At 41.9% G+C, this 22,201-nt stretch overlaps 1 protein-coding gene across 4 annotated transcripts in view; it reads left to right on the top strand.

Annotated features, from left to right (window-relative positions):
- DCBLD1 (discoidin, CUB and LCCL domain containing 1) overlaps positions 1-14,641 on the top strand; it is a 44,917-nt gene extending 30,276 nt beyond the window's left edge. Inside the window, exons 7-15 of one of the 4 annotated variants that reach the window (XM_015858670.3) lie at positions 2,667-2,707; positions 3,952-4,167; positions 4,553-4,683; positions 5,755-5,902; positions 5,992-6,108; positions 7,530-7,620; positions 8,641-8,690; positions 10,674-10,793; positions 13,404-14,641. In XM_015858670.3, coding sequence (XP_015714156.3) covers positions 2,667-2,707; positions 3,952-4,167; positions 4,553-4,683; positions 5,755-5,902; positions 5,992-6,108; positions 7,530-7,620; positions 8,641-8,690; positions 10,674-10,793; positions 13,404-13,921 — 1,432 coding nt within the window. In that variant the 3' untranslated portion in view covers positions 13,922-14,641. The remainder of the gene's footprint in view (positions 1-2,666; positions 2,708-3,951; positions 4,168-4,552; positions 4,684-5,754; positions 5,903-5,991; positions 6,109-7,529; positions 7,621-8,640; positions 8,691-10,673; positions 10,794-13,403) is intronic. The other 3 variants (XM_032443294.2, XM_032443295.2, XM_085541777.1) reach the window with 3 other exon arrangements.
- Positions 14,642-22,201: the final 7,560 nt, after the last annotated feature.

The raw sequence follows: 22,201 nt of genomic DNA, 5'->3' as shown, positions 1-22,201 counted from the left end.
ATGAAAGCTTGCTCAAGTTTTTAAAAATCTCATTTATAGCGGATTTCGGTATTAAGGATTTAAATTATTTAGTGACTTGAGCTGAAACTGACCTCATCAAAGCTGCTTCATGTGTGCACTGAGCTGTTAAATATCTGTGTTATAAAGTACCAGCAGAGCAATGAATCGTTCACTTGCCAGCCCTTAAGACCTGACCTTGGCCTCCCCGATTCCATTTTTCAACGAGCTTGTTATGCTCTGTTATCTATGAGATTTCCAACTCTCACGCCCCATGTGCAGACCTGAACCCACAAATGATATAATGAATATCAAGTGGCAGGATTTATTGAGCATTTCTGCTACCCGAGGACAAATATATGGGGTTTAACTGTAATGTGAGCTGCCTGTGGAGGCCTGTAACTGTACATCTGCACAAGTGAATCATTTGCCTGTGAAAATAGAAGAGCTTGCATGCCTGTGAATTATGAATATGAGATTTGGGTTAACCTGTGCTGCTTATGAAAAGCTTCCTTGGGACAGATGCTGGAATAAAGGATTTGAGGTTTACATAAGCTTATAATGTGAAGCAGCGTTCTTTTTTTTTTCTCAGAGGCACCAGCACAGGTCTGCCATGCAGCCCTGACAGTGGTGCTGCTGGCTAAGCAGGAAAATGAAGAGCATGGGATGACGCCATCCCTTGAAGGACAAAGTGAAATTTATATGACAAATGCCACCTGTCACATTATGAAACTGATGAATTGCTGCTTACCAAATTAGTTTGTCTTCTTCAGTGACTTGCAGAATTATAACAGAAATATTTCAGCCCGATTTTATAGCTTTACAGGTATTAGGAGTTCTAACTTCCTCCCTTTGGTTGCTAAAATTGCAGTCCTGTAGTTTGAAAGGGAGCTCAGTGACTTGTTTTATTACAGAGGGAGAGCACATAAATACATATTAGAGAAATGCTTCTGTTTTGAGTAGGTTTTAATGATCACAGTCAGTTTTTCTTTTCTTCTCTTGAACTGGATTGTTTTGTGTTTCCTAAGAAAGCAAAAATGGTTTTGGCTGCGGTTCCGAGCTGGCTGGAAGCAAGCACAACACATCTGATGGCCCATGAGGATTGCCTGCGGGAGGATGTGGGAGGGAGGGGCTGAATTTCTCATCCCAGTGACTCCACCACCTACGAGCCCAAATAGATCTGCTCCCTCCCAGCGCCCTCCCCCACCCCAAAGGGCCTCTTTAGCCTGCAGGCATTGGCTTTCCCTCAGTGACAAAAAGAAGCAGTGTTCTTATTGACCTTGACACCAGACTGCTTTCCACTTCCTGATTTGCAGCATTTGAAAACCATACAGCTGTGTGTACCGCTGGCAGGCTGTAGGCTGTTAGACTCCATAGGTAACCTCTGAGGAAATCACAGAATTATTTGAGTTGCAAGGTACCCTGAAAGGCCATCTACTCCAGCTCCCCCACAATGAACAGGAACATCCACAGCTAGATCAGGCTGCCCGGAGCCTTAGCCAGCCTGGTCTCAAATATCTCCATGGACAGGACACCTACCAACTCTTTGGGCAGCCTGAAATGTTCATGGATAGCAGCAAAGGGCAGCCTAATGGAGCTGGCTCAGTGCTGGAGTACTCCACTCAGTCACACTGGCCAAGAGCTTTCAGAAGGGCACCTGATGCATGAGACCACGTGAAGCAGCACAGAAAGGGACAGATTTTCAAGAAATCTGAATTTCATGTTGAAACTCAAGCTTTTATTTTTATTGTGAAGACCACCAAAGGAATAATTTTGGGATCTCAGTGAGAATCAGAAGGGAAAGTGGCTCCATAGGGAGGCTGAGAGCACAGTTTTCCATGCTGTAGTCATTGGGTGATGTTCTGCAATGTGCAGGGTTATGGAAGGTGGCCCAAGAAATGTTTTTTCTCCAGAAGGGAAGTAGCCCATGGTACAGGGAAGAACAGGGAAACCACAGATGTGTTAACAGAGCAAAAAGAACTCCTAAGAAGAGCTGCTGAATGTGGCTGTAACAGAACTAAACTGTTGATCTGAATGTAATCTGTTTAATCTGATTAAAGCAGTGGACAGTTTTCATTGCCTGACTGAGGCACAATTAGCCAAAAGGATTGGCTGGAGCCAATGTGCATTAGTCATACTCAGGCATAACTCTTTCACTGGTCCTAAGGTAATTTTCTTACACCAATGTGGTCTTACACCAATGTGAATTTACCAGTGTGGACTTGCACCAATTCACTGATTTCAGTTTAAAGTGATGTGAGAAGAGAATCTGGCCTCATGCTCGAGCAGTGCTTTCCTGGCTTCTTCAGCATGCTTTGATTTTGCTGCTCTGAGGACTGCGAGGTGGAAGATTTTGAAGCAGAGTTTAAGATCCTGCGCAGAGTGAAGCAAAGATGCACAAAAAGAGTAACAGGGTGGGGAGATGGGCAGTCATCCTAGAGCAGAGCAAAAGCTGAAGGCTGCTAGAACTGCACTGGGTTCTGTCACAACATGGTATGCACAAGAGTGCTCTGAGGGGGCAGATAGTCAAGAGCACTGCAAACAGCTAACTGGACAGAGATACTTTGCTGGATAAAAGGTTATTCTGTACAGTGCCAAAGCCACCCATTTCTTAGCATTCCTATGGCTGTTTCCTCAAAGGCTGAATTACCTTTTTTTTTCCCTTACAGTGGTTCGCTGTCAGATAAGCGGTTTATGTTTACTTCAAATGGTAAGAATAATGGCCTTATTTTTACCTTTTTATTTAAGTATTTCCTCAAAAGTTTAGAAAAGCAATTTGAATGTGTCTAGAAAAGGTATTTTAGGACAGTTACTTTTTTTCAAATTGGCAGGCTGAATAAAAAAGGGAGGTGAAGTGAGCTGGAGAAAAAAAACAAACAGAATAGGAATAAGTCATCTACACATAGACGAGAAACAGGAATAACGTTCTGATATTACGTTTGTGGTGCCAGCACATGAAAAATGGCAATCAGATAATTCCATTTTTATGTACTTTAGGTGGCAGAAAATGAAAGCAGTTTTTCTTCAGACACTCATAAGTTCCACCTTCATTATAGAAGAACTAAAACACACAGAGGGATGGAAATATATTTACATTGACCTTATACAGAACTAGCTTTTGTTTATGACTTTCAAAGATGCAAAATGACTTTAATCTGTCGAGCTGTTAATTTGCATAAAACACAGAAAAGCAGGGGGGAAAAGTTCGTGCTCATTCATTTAAATTATATTTCAGTCATCTTAGATAAAATCATGTACTATTCCAGTGAAAACTTCAGAGCATGTACAGGCCTTTGTAATTGTCAGGAAATTATTTTTAACTCACTGAAACCATATTGCACTGGCCTGTTCTCTCTGAAGAACCTTGATGTGCAGATATTTTGTGGGTTCTTTGGTGGATTTTGTAATGCTTACCTGAAGCTATTACCTTCATGATGTCACCTCTTGGCAGCATCATCGAGGAGCTTCATTAATGAGGAACTTTCCTAGCCCTAATTGCAGGTGAAAAACATGAATATTTACAGTAAAGCGTTCCTTTCAGTAAATGCCTTCATTTTAGAAACGTTTTGTACAGCAAAATTAGTTAATGCCAAACTTTAAACATAAATATTATGATTCAGAAGGAGAAAAATAAAATATAAGAAGTCTTCACATAAACAAAATAATACTGCAGAGATTTAAAACCAGAATGACAAAGAAAAAATAACAGATTCAGTAGTCAGAAAGTGTGTATGTAGGAGCCAACTGGTAAAGGAGAGGGACTGCAGCATTCTGGTACTGGATTATCCACTGTAAATTGGCTGGCAAACACTAATGGATAGCATCAGGTTAGCAGATTAGGCAATGTCTGACTTGGCTGTTGTGAACGATCTTCATATGTTGTCTGCCTAATATGAAAATAGACTGTTAAAATGCAAAATAACTGTTTATGCATGTCTGTGCTGGGACTCCTAGGCTGCAACAGATCTCTCAGTCTGGAAGAGGGATTCCTCTCCAAGAGCCAGATCACTGCATCTTCCTACTGGGAGGAGACCAATGAATTTGGACAGCTATTCCAGTGGTCTCCTGACAAGGCGTGGCTTCAAGTCCTGGAACTGGCTTGGGCCGCTAACCACAGCAGCAGTCGTGAATGGTTGGAGATAGACTTGGGAGAGAAGAAGAGAATAACAGGTAGATTGCTCTTATTATTAACAACTAGGTTTTCCACTGGAGAAAGAAACTAAACATGGTTGAAAATTTAATAATGCACTTACTAAATCTTTGTTTCACTGAATGTAAGTAAATGTTCTGCACTGAGAAATGTTATTTTCATATATTTTCAGACTGCGGATGCAGACCATAATATTAAAAACCAATTAGCATTTCTGGAGTCATTAATTTAGGCTCTGCTTCAAGCTCCTTGAAATTCACAGCTTAATGCTGATTTCTACCCTTGACTCAGCCTTTAAACTCAGTGGCCACTCTTGAATTCCATACACGGTTTGAAAAATAAATTAAGACTTCAAATACAAAGGCCTAACCTAATGTGAAAATATATCCTGCATTTCATTCTAAGGCATCAAAACTACTGGTTCTGGATCCACCACGCAGAATTTTAATTTCTATGTAAAGACGTTTACATTGAACTACAGAAATAACAACTCGAAATGGAGAACTTACAGAGGAATTCTAAGCAATGAAGAAAAGGTAAGAGAAAGTGGGACCGGTAGCAGAGCACAGAGGGAAAAAAAACTATATGCTGCCTTGACACTGAAGGACAGACTTTCACTGACAAGAAAGATCAGGAGCTTCAGACTTGTCCAGACTTGGGTCGTCTTCACCAGCGTAATTTACAGCTGTGGCGTAGATAGCAAGCTTGTTGAAACAAGGGAGATATCCAGGGCTTTCTGAAGATATATATACAGAGGTTTGTGCATGTGCATATACTATTTGCATTAAAAAGGGTGATTAAAGCTGTACAAGAAGCTATTTGGAGAAGTATTTAGCTCGGCTAAATATCGGTGCAACTTATCGATGCTTGCAGACTGAGCTCCTGTTTGGACAGTGTTCTAGGGATTGCACCACTTCCAACACCAGACTGGCGTGACTCTTCTGACAGCCCAAATCTCTTAGGAATCAGTGTACCTGCACTTAAAGTAAACGCTCTTAAATGAACAAAAGGGATCCTACAACTGTCCACACAACAGCTGTCATAGACTCTGAATAAATTCAACAATGACCTGATAAAATCAGTGCAGCAGCTCCTGCGGGCAAGGGTGTGCTAATATTTTTCTGCGGAAAAACTCTTTGTTTCCCTTGAAACAAAGCCTTTCTGCTCCCACAGCATTCTTAGTCAGATCATCTTCACTAATCCTTTATGAGGGAGCTTGGTAATGCTCTACCTGGTTCTCAGTCTTGACTATGGTTTTAAAAACCTGTTAGACTTGTGGAAAGATTTCCTTCTAGCTGTGATTTCCATTTCATCAGCTGGTACAGAAAGGAATTTCACTGCACTCTGTTAACTGCTTCCAGACTTTTTAATGCTAAATGCTAGGTGTACAGATAGATGTTGGCCCAAGAAGTAAAACAATCAGTCTCATAACAGGTGAATTTTGTGTAGGCTAACTACTTTCAGAGCTCCCATTTCCAAAACATCTTGTGGCTATGTCCCAGATGATCGATAAATTAGTTTTAAGGTAATAAAAACATTTGAAGTTGGAAGTCAGGAGCATTTTTGAGAAGCACAAGAGCAAATAACACACTTTTGTTTTGTTGCAGGTATTCCAAGGCAACTCTGACTCTGGTGACATCGTACGTAATAATTTCATCCCCCCAATAGTGGCCCGTTATGTGCGAATTATTCCTCAATCTTGGAACCAACGGATAGCATTGAAGCTTGAGCTGATTGGTTGTCGAATAATGCAAGGTATGGGGTAAGCAGTGCTTCCAAGGCACAGTGCTCCGAAGGGGCGCTGTGTTACCACGGAATAACTCATTCCCTGCTCTCTTTTGCAGTGAACAGTTCATTTACACATTCAATGTGGCAAAAACCAAGTCAGAGCACAGAAACCTCCCTTGGAAAAGAAGACAGAACTGTTACAGAGCCCATCCCATCAGAAGAAACCAGCTTAGGTAACACTGCTGATCACTAATATTTTTCTATGATACAACACGTTTTCACCCCAGCCTGAGTAAACTTTCTCACAAATCAAAACTTTTGTCTCCCCTTCAGATGTTTTTAAAGGTTAACTACAGAGAGAGGAGGGAGGAGCTTGGCTTCTTTTTGTCTCGAGCCACAGAAAGGAATTGAAAGCCTTAATTTTTCTTGATGTAACACCAGGCTTTCTCCTCTCTGACATACTGGTTATTTGCCATGCTTTGTAGGCTCAACTGAGCATCTGTTTTCTAACTTTTGTAATACACAGAGCAGTGGTCTCACAAAAATGTTACCTTCCTACTAAGCAACCACGACCCCTCTCAGAGCAGAGCCCCAGCACTAAGCAATATACTGTAGTGCACAATTGTGTAATGAATCTTTTGGGTTTTCTTTTTCATAATACTTACGTTCGTGGGGGTTCAGACAACCTTAATTCTCATACTTCTCCCTCAGTGCCTTCATTTGCAATCATCATCCTTTAAGTGGAGGTAACTTCTTAGATCTTAAAAAAGTGAACAAATAAAATGTGTAGTATGTACTGGCTGATTGGTGGATCCATAGCCTGGCAGGAATTATGGACCCACCACACCAAGCACTGCTACCTGTTGGGTAGCTGATAGTTGTAGCACTGTCTCTGTGAACAAAGAGTTTCTACGAAGTAATCACTATTTAAGATATATATATATATATATATTCTGAAACAGCATTGCTCTTGCCAAGAGCAAACTCACCTGTGCAGTGGTATGGGTAAATTGTATCCATCTTCACTGAAAATGAAACAGTTTGAAATCTGATCTGCTAAATTGTAAATATCCCATGGACATGTGCACTACCTTACTCTCCAAGTGTCTGCAGGAATAGTGAAATGCATGTTTCTGACACAAAAGCCACCTCACGGCTAATTTCCAAATCCCTAAATTCCAAATCATTTTTAACACGAGGAAAACATTTTTCCCTAGCTCAAATCTTGGGAATCTTTGAATTATTTTAACTAAAATGTTTCAGCCAGATCAGCAGGAGCCAGATACTCAGCATGGAAAAATGCAGCTTCATTTAGCAGCTTTGAAAGTAACTGAAAACAGCATTGCTGTAAGTGGCTTTTTATAACGTTACCCAGTATGTAATAAGAAAACTGCTCAGTGTTAGGATGCTTGTAGATACTATGCTAAGTGTCCGCCTTGAGACTGAGAGTTCAATGTATTTCTCGACACTGTTCCACTCGTGTACATGGCAGGCAGCTACGTATTGCTGAGGAGCAGTTCTGCTGTTCTATAGTTTTACATTTACATGCTCTCCCACGAGGAGTGTTCCTGCAAGATTATCTATAGGAATAGAGATATCCATCTTCAGAGTAATCTGCCTTTTTAACTTTTATCCATTTATTTTTTCCATGCAGGCTTAAAGCTTACAGCTATAATTGTCCCAGTCCTCATAGTGCTGTGTCTGTTCCTGTTCTCTGGAATTTGTATCTGTGCAGCCCTACGAAAGTAAGATACTGTCTTTTGTCATGGGAGATATTTGTGGCATCCTAGCTGGCACAATCAAATATGTGCCCTCTTTCCAGAGTCTCTCTACCAGGAAACTGGAAATAGATGATCTTTTTTTAAGTCTTCCTTCCAAATAGAACTCACGGTGCTGTAAATTGTCTTTTTTAATCATCCCCTAGTCAGAGGAAAACAAGGATGAAGCAGGTTCAGAACTACACACCCCAATTTACAGTCCGATTCAACCGGCTGCTCTGTTCAGCCTACACATAACCACAAATGTGAAAATGGAATGCAGTTGAAGATGGAACAGTTTGCACACCAAAGCTGAGCAAAAATTCAGGGAGGGAAGCATTTTATTTAATTTCCCCTCCTGTTGTCTCTCTACTTCCTCACCGCTTAGTGCAAGTAAAGATGCGGGCCAAAGTCACAGCTGATCTGTAAGGAGTTGCACACATACATTGTTAAACAGATTAAACTAAGCCACTCTATTCCACAAGTCAGAATTGGAAGAAACATTGCTAACTTTGGGTCAAAGGCTCAAAGTAGGTGTCCAATTCTTGTGAGCTTGCCCTCGAATGTAGAACAGGAAAATACATCTATCAGTATCCAGGGATTTGGAAGCATAAGAGCTATCTCTGTTGATCTTGTTTCGTCATAAGCAGTACCTGGCTCTGCCCTGGATTTCCAGTAGAATCCATAAAAGTTTAGAAGGACAGGCCCAAAATATTACCTAGAGTGACATATAACAACATGTACACATCAAGTCCATGAAGGAATTCCTTCAGACCGGAGGAATTTGCACAGCAGCACTCAGAACATGCACACAGATGGGGAAACAACAGAGTGTGGAAATACAGGTTTTTTTTGTGCCTTACAATCTGATAAATGCATCCTCCAGGAACTAAAAGGGAACAGTTGTTTTCAGCTGTTAAACACGCAGATTCTCTGCTGAAGTGAAGGAGTGAAAAAGATGAAATGTTATGAGTGCAGAAGTTTATAAATGCTTTCCTCTCCTCACAGGCAAGAAGCCAAAGGACTTTCTTATGGATTATCCAATGCTCAGAAATCAGGTTAGTGGAGAATGGTGGGCTTTGTCCGGTCCCATCCTGTCACCTGGGCCAATGGGAAGGATTTTATGCACTATGTGTGAAATGCTTATAAAAGACCAGCCATGTTTCCTCACTCAAATTCGCTATTTCATACAGGAGAAATGGCAAACGATAGTCCCACTTGTGTCATCCCAGCACAGTGCCCAGAGAAACAAAGTAATTTGGTTTCTATGACAGAAAGGCAATTAGGAAAAGATCTATTACACAAAATTCATAACTGATAATGTAAGAGTGCTCCCAGGTGCCTTTCCTTTCCTTCTCTCCTCCAAAACACCTATTTGGTGGAAAATTGCTACTTTCCTTCTTCTTCCCCCCAGAAGAGAGGATTGCTGTTCTCCAAGGCAGCAAGTGCTACCTATTTTTTTATGGCTTCAGTGTTTCCACATTGCTGCCCTCCCTGATTGAGACTATACTAACAAAGTCTAACAAAACTGAATTGTACTTCACATCTAAAATCAGAATAGAGGATTGTCTTGAGGTCTCTGCTGTAGAAGATGCCTGCAAACCGTGGTGCAACAACATACCTTGTTGTGCTTAACTATGCTTTCTAGAGCAGCCTCTTCTCAGCCTGGAAGTTGGAGCTCAGCTGCTTTTTCCTGGCTTGCTAACTCTGCAGAGGAATATCCTTCTGAAACTCAACTTTCCATTAAAAAGAAATCACTAAGTAATTCACATGTCTCCTGCAACTGCTCAGCTCCAAAATTCATCCCTCAGAAGGTGCTGGCATCAGGGAAAGGAACTTTGTTACCCATTTCAGCTCACCCTCATTAGAAAATTAATTTGTACTTAGCATCATATTTGCTAATGTGATTTTTCAAGGTCACATTAAAATCCTTTCTCACTCGCTAATGAGGACAAATCCCATGAAATTGGAGATGATAGCCTTATCCATTCTGTTCATTTGTAGTGTATGCTTCACAAATTAAGCTTCAAAACACTGTGAACCCTCAATAAGTTTGCAGTTGGCACCAAGTTTGGAAGAAATGCCGACCTGCTTGAAAGTAGGAAGGCCCTACAGGGAGATCTGGACAGGCTGGGTTGTTGGGTCAAGGCCAATTGTATAAGCTTCTACAAGACCAAGTGCTGGGTCCTGCACAAAAACTCTGCAACACAACAGGCTTGGGATAGTGGCTGGGGGGCTGCACAGAGGAAAAGGATTTGGAGCTGTTAGCTGAAAGCCAGCTGAACATGAACCAGCAGTGTGCCCAGGTGGCCAAGAAGGCCAATGACACCCTGGCTTGTATCAAAAATAGTGTAGCCTGCAGGAGCAGTGAGGTGTTTGTTCCTGTGTATTCAGCACTTGTTAGGTTGCATCCTGAGTAGTGCATTTAGTTTTGGGCTCCTCACTACCAGAAAGACCCCAGAGTGCATCCAGACAAAGGCAACTAAGCTAGTAAGCTTTCCAGAACACCTAAGGAGTGATTGAGGGAACAATTATTTACCTTGGAGGCTCAGGAGATTTTATTGCTCTCTACCACCACCTGGAAGTGGTTTTAATCTTCAGGAGGGGAGTAAACTCTTCGAAAGGACTGATAATAGCAGGACAAGGGAAAATGGATTTAAGCTGAAAGAGGGAAGATTTAGGTTGGATGTTAGGGGGAAGTTCTTCACTAGGAGAGTGGTTAGGCCCTGGAACAGGCTGCCCAGGGAGGTTGTGGATGCCCCGTCCTTGGAGGTGTTCAAGGCCAGGTTGGACGGGGCCCTGAGCAACCTGATCTAGTAAATGTGGAAGTTCGGTGGCCCTGCCAGGCAGGGGGGTTGGAACTACATGATCCTTGAGGTCCCTTCCAACCTGGGTCATTCTGTGATTCTGTAATCTTGCTTTGTAAGTAGTTAAGCATATTGACAGCAATCAGCACGCATAAAAATTTAACATTCTGATAAGCCTTCTAATTTTAAGCATTTAACTTTCAGACATCTTCTATTCTTATTTCTTTATCATAGGTTGTTGGAAACAGATCAAGCAGCCCTTCACCAGACATCAGTCAACTGAATTTACCATTAGCTATAATAATGAGAAGGAGACACCACAAAAACTAGATCTGGTCACAAGCGACATGGCAGGTAACAATTCCCCTCACTCTGATGCACTCATTTTATTCTGTGCAGAAAGTAGTTAGCAGGAGGAAGGACAGGCCAGCTTCTAAAAGCTCCAACTCTCATGAAAGCTCAGGCCCAAGGACATATTTATCTGTGTTCATCCCAGACATGCTGGGGAGACAAAAACACTACAAGAACCTTCACTTTTTATACATTTGTTCTTGTTTTTTGATCCTGGAGTTATTGAGCAAGACTTTTTCCTTGCTCTGAACTAGTTACAGTTGAAGGTAAGCATGGAATGCATTCAGGCAAGGGATCAGCGCAAGAATTCAGAACAGAGTGCCCAGGTAAATGGTGATGTCACCATCCCTAGAGGAATTTAAGGAAAGGGTAGATGTAGTAGTACTTAAGGGCGTGGTTTAGTGGGCAGTACTGGGGGTAGTTGAGACAGTTGGACTAGATTTCTTAAAGATCTTTTCCAACCTTGATTCTGTGATTCTTCTATGATTCTATGAATGTATTTAAGGTATTGCTGACACATTTTTATATTTCTATTTAAATTCAAATGTCTCTGGCACTGGAACAAAATATGATGTCCTTTGCTGCTGATCAAATAGAAAAACTGCTTATTCAGTTTGTTGTTGGATTCCATGCCCAGCTGGAAGTCATGCTGAGATCTGTGTATGGTATTCCTGGTGCCTGAACTGTTTTGGAGACGAGGTCTCCTAAAGTGACAGATGAGGCAAAAGAGAAAAAACACCTCAGGGTGTCTCTTCTGTGTTATCTTGGCTTCAGGTCACTGTCTGGAGAGAACAAATCCCCACATCAGTACTGCTTGTATTCCACAGGGATGGTTTTTTTTTAATTCATCCTCTTAGCGCATCTTATCCCTGCCTGGTTTTCTCTGTCTGGAAAGGCCAGACAGAGCAGCCATTTTATGAGATCAGTGATCAGCAACCTTCCAGAAAAATTTATTTGCCATTTCCAGGCTTCAAAGCTTAGAAATTCCTAAAGATTTATTCAATACATTTGTTAGAGAAATACACTTTAAAAGTCTATCAGAGATGGCTTCAGTGCTTCACAAAACCTTACTGTATAAATACATAGTTTTATTTCATAAAGGAAAAGGAGCCAGTATAGGTACCTTACCACTGTGGTTACCCAGCTACCCTGGCTGCATTCAGGGGCTTCTGCTCTGCCCATCTTTTCCTCCTGCAGTGTATGAGAATTTACATCTCTCATCCCAGCCCGACAGCTCCCAAAGTTTTGCGTTTCACCTGCAGTCTCCCTAGAAATAAGAAACATGAAATAAAAACCTGGGACTGCAGCCAAGAAATGTGCAGTAAATGCCATTACATAATTAAATTTTGGTGGGCATGCAACTTGCATATAGGTTACCATACTACACTAAATTCTTCCCCTTTAAATTCCTTGCTACTTGCTGGTTTTCACGGCAGCCCCCGGAGCAAGTGGAGAGATTTCTTTCTGAGCAAGTGAGATTCCTCAGTGTAGCAGCAGCAGTGCTGGTGAGAGCTGCATCGCTTACGACATATCCTAACACCTTCACCCTACATGCTATGTTTGGGAAGTAGCCAGGAACTGCCAGAAGGATTCACAGGACATATGGGATTGAATTCCAAGCTCGTGTCAGATGAACTACAATGCTAAAACAGAATCTGAGCTAACTTCTTCGTGCCTGTGCCAGAATACAACATTTTATCAGTGTCATTTACTAGAGCTGTTCAGGTCACCATGTATATCAGTAAGCAATTTTCATAGAAGTACCAAAGTGAAAAAGTTAAAATGCAGAATTTCAGCAAGGCAATTTTCTGGAATGTTTTGAAAACCCCATTAGTTCAGCTTGCTTTCTAATACAGCAGCCTGGCATCGTCTCCAACTAGAACTGCAAACATCCTCATTGTGAGGCTGTCTACCCTGGATCTTTCCTCATGCTCCTGCTGGGGTCATTTCTCCATTCCCAATTCAGCTCCTGCCCCCTACCCTCGATGGGGTGAACTGTTCTCTGGCAACACCGCTCCTGCTGCTCGCCTTATGGCTCGTCCCCCTCGCACACACGCTTCAGTTGGAAGCTGACTTCACACATCTCACACTTCCCTTGACTCTCTTGGCTGCCTTTCCGCCTAACTTTATCCTTCCTGTCAGTCAGCCACTGAGATTCCTTTTAAATAGAGCCCGTACTTGGGCTCGTTAAGAATCCTTCAGGCATCTTAATTATTGCAAAAGTGGAACACTTGCTTTGAGAACTTTTTCCCTTTGTGGAACTTATGTGAAGTCCCCTCTCGGGTTTATTGTTAATATTTTGTTATCCTCCTTCTCTGTATTTTCATAGGGTTTGGGGGGTATTCTCCAGAAATGATGTCAATGCATTTGGGTGTGTAGGTGGGGAAAGGCAAGGAGGGAGGGAGGGAGGAAAGGCGTGACAGATTGAAGAGCATCTCTGCCAAACTCTGCAGCACCTGGGCGATGAAGGAGGACATGGAATAGGAGATAGGGCAGTGTTTCCTGACATCCCTGATAATCATGAGTTAGATATAATAAGCAAATCATTTTCTGCCACTTACTACATAAAATAACGTGGCTATGTGTTGTTGAGCAGTTCGTACTTCCTTTTAGATTATCAGCAGCCTCTCATGATTGGAACTGGGACAGTAACGCGGAAAGGATCTACTTTCAGACCCATGGACACAGAAGAAGAGGGAAGAAGGGGGAGCGCAGAGTTTGAAAACCACTACCACTGCCCGCTCAGAGCCAACCGGCACGAGTACGCTCTGCCTCTGACCAGCCAGGAGCCCGAATATGCCACCCCCATCATCGAGCGGCACGTCACCAGGGAAAATAACTTTCCCGCTGAAAATGGCTACAACGTACCCGTAATCTCCTCACAGAAACATTCCCTTTCTGCCGGCAGTTTCTCTGGCTCATGCAAGACTGATGCCAGGAGTGGAGACTATCAGACACCCCAGAGCGTAATAAACTACGACAAACCTAAAGCCAACGGTATTCTGACCTCTGTGAGCTACAGTACGGACTACCAGAAACCTCAGGCAAACGTGCTAGGGAGCGAGGGTTACTCAACACCCAGAGACTGCCTGAACCCAATAAGCCAGACAGCAATGACAGCTCTCTTGTGATCTGCTAAGCAAGAGAGACGTGGTGCACAGGAATGTCGCTGCACAGCTTCCAAAGTGAAAACAGAGTTTTAAAGGATTCTGCTGCAGAAGGCAGAAGGCAAACAAACCCTGTGTACATAATATTGCAGTCTTGCTGGGTTCTGACATCTGAAGAAAGCATATGCTGTTTATCACTGTTTATATCAAAAGAGACGTTATCAGTGAAGACTGTATATCTTATTTTCTGTAACTGATCTCAGTGCTCCGTTTGCAACGTGTGCAATTTGTACATAGCTTTTATTTAAGGAGAGTTTCTTAAGTTTCCTTTTCACCTGTGGAATTGGAAGGACAAAAAACAACAACAAACAAACCAGCTTCTGCAGAAATAGCTCTCTCTCTCTTCCACCTGCTGTTGTACTGCAGCTGTAAATTGTGTATCTTACAGCTGTCATGGTTCAGTTCCTCTCCTATGAAAACTGAAGATCATCACTATAGTCCCTTTTGGGACAGCAGAAGTAAAACTGCTTGAAGCGTGAAGTGTGCAAGAGAAGGCAGCCGATCATTTAAATACCACGCTCCATCTCACCTGCCCAGCTGCCTTCCAGCAGCAATCTGTAGATGCTTGAATGTGATCTAATGTATGAGCTGAGCCTAACTTGCTATTCACATCAAGTACACATAGAAAAGGTGGAACAAGCTTTGGATTCAAGCCATAGCGATCACCTTGCAGACACATCTGCAATAGAAACACGCCAAACTGCTTTTTCATTGAATGTGTGTGGAACTATAATGTGAATTTACTGCTAAGAATCAAATCCTGTTCAGGCCCTACCTGATGCTGTTAATGCTAAACTGAAAGGAAATTTGTTCCTTGACACAAAACAGCTCTTCATTGCTCCAGTAGGTATTTTCCTTTCTGGCTAAATATTTCAAATGGAAATACTACACTAGATTTGTAAAACTAAAAGACAACAAAGACAACTAAAAGCCCTGCTAGGCAGGGGGGTTGGAACTACATGATCCTTGAGGTCCCTTCCAACCCGGGTCATTCTGTGATTCTGTGATTCTGTGAACATGGGTATGGTTCAGTGTTGCATTTAAAGGCAAGACAGTGGATCAGCACAGTTGTGCTCAAATAGGTTTTTTTCTTATCCTCAATTTAGACAAACTTGAAAAAGCTTGGGGCTGGCTGCAACGCACAGCTGTTGGCTCCTCTTTCAGCAGAGGTGTCATTGAAGCTACACAGCTTCAGGTTGGGACTGCAATCATCCTTTGCCCTCCTACCTGCAGCACTTGGCGCCTTACCTTGAATTTGAAAGTATGTCTCAGAATATACAAAAGCGATATTCTTCCGAGAGGGAAGAATGGTGCTATGGGAAATTAGACTGGTAAAATGTGAACTCTTGGAAAGTCAGTATTTCAAGGCCTTGTGTGTTTCCTTGCATGTAAGCTGGGGATCTTTTGCAAAGGATGCAGCAAAGATTTCTTGTTTGTTCACAAAGTGCTTTCAGATCCTGGGGTGGAAAGTGCTTTCAGAGTACAGAACAGCTGTAGTGATACTAGGTATAAATATTGCTAACTCGAGCCATATCCAACCTTAAGAACAGCTCTCAGTGGGTTCTTCGCATTTGCTTGTTTTGTGGCCTCAGTGGTGCAGTTCTGTCACGCCGATGCACAGTGCATGCAACTTCCGTGCAAAGAAGAAAGAGCTGAGCTAACCTTGTAGTCCTCCCGTGTTTGCTGTCAATACAGTTTCTGTGAATTGTATAAAACACCTCAGGTTCTGAAGTGAAGCAGCAGCAGCCTGTTTGTTAGACCGAGCTGGGTGGTGTTGTTTACCTTCTGTTGTTTACATGTCTATGTAAATAAAGAACACTGGTATTTGTAAATCAGTCACACAGGCCTGGTACTTAACTTGGTGACTTTATCATTGCTGCACACCCACTCCTGTCACATATCCCGCAGAGTGAGAAGTAACTGTTCCTTATTCCGTGCTAAAGTGCCAGTTGCGTGGCTGCAATTTACTCTCAGTATGACAGGCTAAAAAAAGCTTATCCCGGTGCCCCACTTAGCCTGGCTTTTGTGTCCGTAATCTCTAGAGAAGAAGCGCCCACGAACAAACTTCTGCACCCAGCCCTGCTGCTGGATGCACATAATTGAGGGGAGGATGAGGCTACCCCCCCCGGTGAGACTGAATCCAATACTCCACCCACACAGCTAATTAGCTTGACTTGTCACTTTGCAAACAAGTGGAGCTCAGTAATCAGAGCTATTCCCCACAAAGATAATGCAGCACTGCAACAGCAGCAGGCAGCTGATGATATGGCTTGTGTTATAACAACCTTTTGGCATGCCTCAGCCACATGCTTTTTTGCATCTGCAGAGTCAAACTGTTCTTCATTGCACATGCCCGTTTTTTGCTGCCATTCAAACCCATCTCAGAACAGCTATTTTAGCTGAAAAAGATGCTGGGTTTCAATTTGCAACTTGCCTTCATCCTCCACTTCTCATAAAGAACCCACAAAACTGTAAAAAGATGGCTTGGAATCAATCCCCAGATGTCTTCATTATTTCTGAGTTACAGTGGTGGCTTTGACATCACACACACTGCTGGTCACTGCACGGTGCTTCATGGCTCGAGTCTGAGTGAATGCTGAGGGCAGCTGACACAAACAGCTTGGGGTTTCTTCCCCTCAGCCTGGGAAATGAGAAGTTCTTAGTGACCTAGCAGCAGATACACAGAGGAACTTCTAGTTTCTGTAGTAGCATCTCCTTCCTGATGGTGGAAGAGTTACTAAATCCTAATATAGAAAGGAAAGGGGATGCCTGATCTTCCCGATGGTGGGGACTCACCCTCATGCTCATCCTCGGAATGGTTTCCCACAAGTTGTTCTGGCTCATTTCCTTCAGTCTAATTTCCACAGTCAAAGCTAGTTGCAGGTGTAGCACAGACTTAGCAAACATGGCGTATTCAAAAATCTTTCTTCTACAACAAAGATTCAAACAGGCCCTGCTTCAATACATTAACACACTTACTTCTAAGGGCTACTTTTGCACTGGATCTCCCTCCTGTATGTCTTGAGATTACAGCAGAACACAGCCTAACATCTTTAGGAGACTGACCATCTGGTTAACAGAGACTTTCAATAGCAATTCAGTATCAAACTTCTTCCCTGAGCGGGCACTCCCAGTAGTCTTGAACAGTACAAATGCAGCAGAGTTCACAAGAAGGTTGAATATTAACAGGTCAGAGCCCTGAGGGTCTACCTGTTCCAGCTGCAGTTGATGGCAAGCCTCTGACAGTGCTGTGAATGGGGTCACACACTGTAACTATGCACCTTTAACCAAATGAATTGTAGAAAATACAGTGCCTTCTATTAAAGGAAAAAAACAACAACAACAGAAAAACCCACAAAAAAATCCTTCCAAAAACCAAAAGGGTTTCCCAAACACCACAACAAAATCACAAATGTTCATCACTTTCATCTCTTTAAACTGGAAAAGACAAATTCCCCAAAAGCGATGAGATTTAGGTTAGGAAGACATTCTTTACCTGGAGGCAGTGAGGGACTGGCACAGCTGCCCAGAGAAGCTGTGGGTGCCCCATCCCTAAGGTGCTCAAGGGCAGGTTGGGTGGGACTGGGTGGGCTTTAAGGTCTCTGCCAACCCAAATTGTTCTGAGATTCTACAATTAATACTCTTTGACTTTAAAACAGTAGCACTGCATTGCAACAAGGCCCTCAGAACTGTGCATACAAAGGCACCACTAAGGTGGCTATTAAACAAAAAGCCGTTATTTGTGCTTCAGCTTTTCCCAAAGCTCGGCATTTTATTTTTTTCTTATGCCAAAACCAATCATTTTTCTCTAGGCAGTTTCAATTCATTTCAGGAAGATAAGTAAGAAAAAGCAATTAGCTATGAACAGGAGTTTTCTGACCTCTATGAGACCACTAATTCATTTCTTAGAAGCCAGGCATTCTCTGAAAATAAACCTTGTAAAAATCTGTCAGTATTCTTTCATTCATTCTCTCCAAAACCAGCTTCAATTTGCTTAATGTGCATGTGTCCTAAGGGTTCCCTTTAGCCTGCAATCAGTCCAGACTCCAGGAATGACAAGGTTATATGACTGCATTCCTTTTTTCTTTATTACTTTCCATAATAAAAGTTCCATACAGGTCTCTTCTTTCCAATGTCAGTGATGATGTAAAGCTCACACTGACCTCCAACCTTCCCCACAGTAGCAAAGCATGCAGTAAACAAGAAGAATTTATCTTCTCCTTTTGAAGCTCATCAGTGTTGTTGAACATGACATCTATATCAAAAATTATCCTACTGTAGCTGTGTGGGGCTAACAAGACATGATAAAGGAACAGCAGCAATGCCTATGAATTACTGAAGACCGACTAAGCTTTAAAGAACATGATTATTTAAAGGTTAGGTACCACTTCTGCATGATCACTTAGGAACTCCAAATAGAAACCTCTTCAGATAAAGTATTTCTGAACTAGATGAAGACAAGAAGGAAGACATCCTTAGTTGGGAAAAACTCATGCTGTAAAAGATAAGAAGGACGCCTAAAATTTGTTGTTCTATGTTATCTCATTGTATAGTCTGGACATGAGAATTTGGAGGCTTTTTCACTATAACTTCACCATATTTGCCTAAGTTTGGCCTCACATTACACAGCTCTAAGGCCTGATAAACATTTGCCACCTATTATACACAGAAGTTATTCAGTAAGTCAGTGTCTTAAGTGGAGTCAATCATCATTTATATTAACACAGTTGCAGAGCTGCCATGCAACATCTGTGAGATTATTATCCCATTTACTTTTATACACTCATAGGTAACAGGAAGGAGACAACTTGATAAATGTATAGAACAACATCATTTTTCAGCATAGCAAAATATATAAGCCAATACACGTAATGCTACTATAACAAAGGCTCTTGCACCCTGATCACCATCCTGAACTGAGCTCAGAAATCCATAATTTTGTGTAGACAGAGCATTTTTAACAGACCTGATTTGAAAAGCTGCCTTAGAGATCCACATTGTATCCTCACCCAAAGAGGAACAAGAACACTGAATATCCAACACTTCCTATCACAAATGTGAGCCAGTAAAAGCAGTGAGAAAGCAGTAAGAAAGCTTGCAAAATAACACGTTATTCAAAACTGCAACATTCTTTCAGTCAGATCAGGTAGCAAGAGACAATAACAGACCTTAAAAAAATACACATACTGTTTAGAACGTAGCCAAAAATTAACGCCAAAAATTGGCCTTTGAAGAACACCTGAAATAATTTAACACAAACAATACAGAAACAAACAGCAGTGGCTGAAGACTGACACACTTCATGGGGCTTATCAGAAGCCTTTTGAAAAGCTACATGAGGAGTGACAGGGAGCAGAGATGATGGTGATACTGGCCATGAAGGAAGGGGAAGACACACTGTAGAAAGATAGTAAGTTACATCCGCTACTACTGAGCTGTCAGTCCAAATGATTTGTTGCCTTGAGCATGCAAGAGAAGCCACTGCCAATGTATTTTACACATCTTAACTTCTGTGGCCCAGGCAACTGTTTCATAGATGGACAAACTATGAGAGACAGAAAAGTTGTCATTTGATCAGAGTTGTCTCAACAAATCAAACCCACCCAAAAATGTAAAGGCCTTTGATAACATCGGTCACAAACCTGTGAAAAACTTCTGTCATGCAGGGAAAGAAGACACAGGGTGATAAAGACTAAGAGGTGCTATCAGGCCTTACTTGAAGAGGCAGGTTTTCTTCACATCTATGACCAGGTTTTTATCCTTAAGTGACACCATCTGTTCTGACAGACAGTTCTATAAAATTTGAATAAGGTGACCTCGATAGAGGATTCTCGTGATGTGGAAGAATGACAGTCATACGTGGATGTGAAAAGGTTGCGGACAGCTCATGTAATTTCTCTTCCATGGGTACCTAACCGCATACAGCACAGTAACAAAAGACAGAACTCATCCCTTTTGACACTCACAACACATAGCCACCCATGATTCCTGTAACAATGCTGCTGTAACTTTTCTACTATCTTATAAATGCCTGGTATGCGTCGTTCAGAAAAATGCCCCTTTAGAGTCTGTAGTTCACTTACATAGTTAACTTCTGACAGATTAGCACACAGTACCCCCACTGATTATAGCACAGTCACGTCACCATATGAGGATAAGGGACATAAATGTTTTATGTAACAGAACGGATAAGTTCATGGATCACCTGGTTAATAACAACAGGCACCATTTGGTGAACACTGGAAACAACAGGGTTAGGGAAGAGACTACAGAAGGTCAGTGTGAACTGATCTTCTTCTTTCCCCTGACCAGAAGCTTTCAGTATAAAACTAGGCAAGAACAAAATGTTATATTCACCACTTTTTTTTCGTTGCTACTCCTCCTCATCAAATCTCAACACAGTTGGACATGATGGGCAGCCTCAGTTCCAGCAAAAATGTCAGGAACGTGACGAGGCCGGTTGTAGAGCAAGATTGAAGGGCACTCGCAAAACACAAGCAGGGGAGTCTGCAAACCTACCCGGTAACTCATTTGGTGTTTTATCACTGCTCTCATCCCATTCCTTCAGCAGCACTTAATCTGCCCATGGAGATCAAAACTTGTACAATGAGCATGTAAGAGAACACTCGTTTTTTTAAAGTAACCGATGGAGAAATTAAAGCATTCTTTAGCAAGTCATGATTCATGCATGTGCGTGTTCACATGTTCCTGTACGTACGCTGCAGTGATACAGAGAACAATGTTTGGTTTATGTTATTTCACCGGGAAAGCACTTGCTACAGGACACCAACTAGACCGGATGCTTGTTCTTTTAAGAGTAAACATGACTAGAAGTAGTTTTAAAGAACAAAGCCAACAACAACAAAAAGAATCTGCAAACAGCAAAGAATAGGACCTTTCCCTGTCCAGTAAATGCCGAGGATTTGAAGGAAGCTGCTGCCCCCTTTTGGTTCTAAATACAAGTGCAAATATCATGCACTAAAATATTTAGGATTCTGATTACAGATCATATTCACCAAGAAACAGACAAGTTTTGGTTTTGTAAATAGCATAAAACTGAGGTAGCACAAATTAATCTTGACTGCTTAATAAGGTCACTTGAGACAACTACTTACTATAGTACGAAAACTACTAATATCTCATAAGTGCAAAAGGAGAGAAAGCCAGGCAATATAAAGAACATAGGAAATCTAATCAACAGCCTGATACATAACACATCTCACAAGTCATCTTAATATTCCTTGCTTTAGCAGGAAAAAGATCAGGATACATTTTTTTCTGAAGAAAAATACTATTTAATAACTAAACAAATTTATCATACACATCATAGCCTAATGGTTCTTGAGTAATATTCCCTAAGGGATACTACTGTGAAAGAAGTGACTCCCATGTCCTCCCATGTCCCCACCTGTTCATTCCAGTGATTTCGCCTTTGTCAGCCAGCCTGCAGACCCACCCAAATTGAGAGGGCCGGCAGCTCATATGATCGCCAGGTAGACCAGGATGAACCTGGTACAAAGCCTGGGAGAACACAAAAGCTTTAACTGCCCCTTAGAAGAGGAAAAGTAAACAGCAGCACTCACCACAGGTTGGTCCCAGAGAGAATGAATTGCAACATCCCACTTCTTGATGGAAGGAAAAGCATCCAGGGCAAAGACATCTCCGCAAGTGTAAATCCAGTACAGAGGATGTGGTACTGCTCTGGTCCAGCAGCCCGAACATTAACGCTTCCATTCCCCTAAATAAATTAACAATAAATATTTGGACAATAACAAATACCATTCAATAAAATTATTACCATCTCATTCTGTTCTATTCTGTTTTACAGAAGCATGACTCACTCAGGCATTAAGACAGTTAACAAGAAAACTGGGATTTCCTCAACAGGACTGTAGTTAACAATTTGATGAGTTAAAACTCAACTGAATTTTACCAGATGTCAACCAAGCATCTTTGATTTATGACATTTTCTTATTGGTAATAAGAACACTTCCGTTTACGCCTCTCATTCAGCCAGTTGGCCTCAAAGCCGAACTTATGACCAGCACACCACAGGCATGGGCATTGGGAGCAGACATCAAACTACTTGTACAGCAGAGTACACAAGCAAGTACAGGTAAAGCGAGGATACTCTTAAGCACACGAAACAACAACTGCCTTGGGGTGGGAGAAAGGGAAGGATATTTTTCCTTCAAACTTCTCTACTTCTTAATACCTGGAATCCACTCAAACCATGAATGATCT

This window comes from Coturnix japonica, chromosome 3 (genome assembly GCF_054131305.1).
Source record: "Coturnix japonica strain WE chromosome 3, WE-NBRP24, whole genome shotgun sequence".
Classification (NCBI taxonomy): Eukaryota; Metazoa; Chordata; class Aves; order Galliformes; family Phasianidae; genus Coturnix; species Coturnix japonica.
This window is presented reverse-complemented; position numbering and strand designations above follow the sequence as displayed.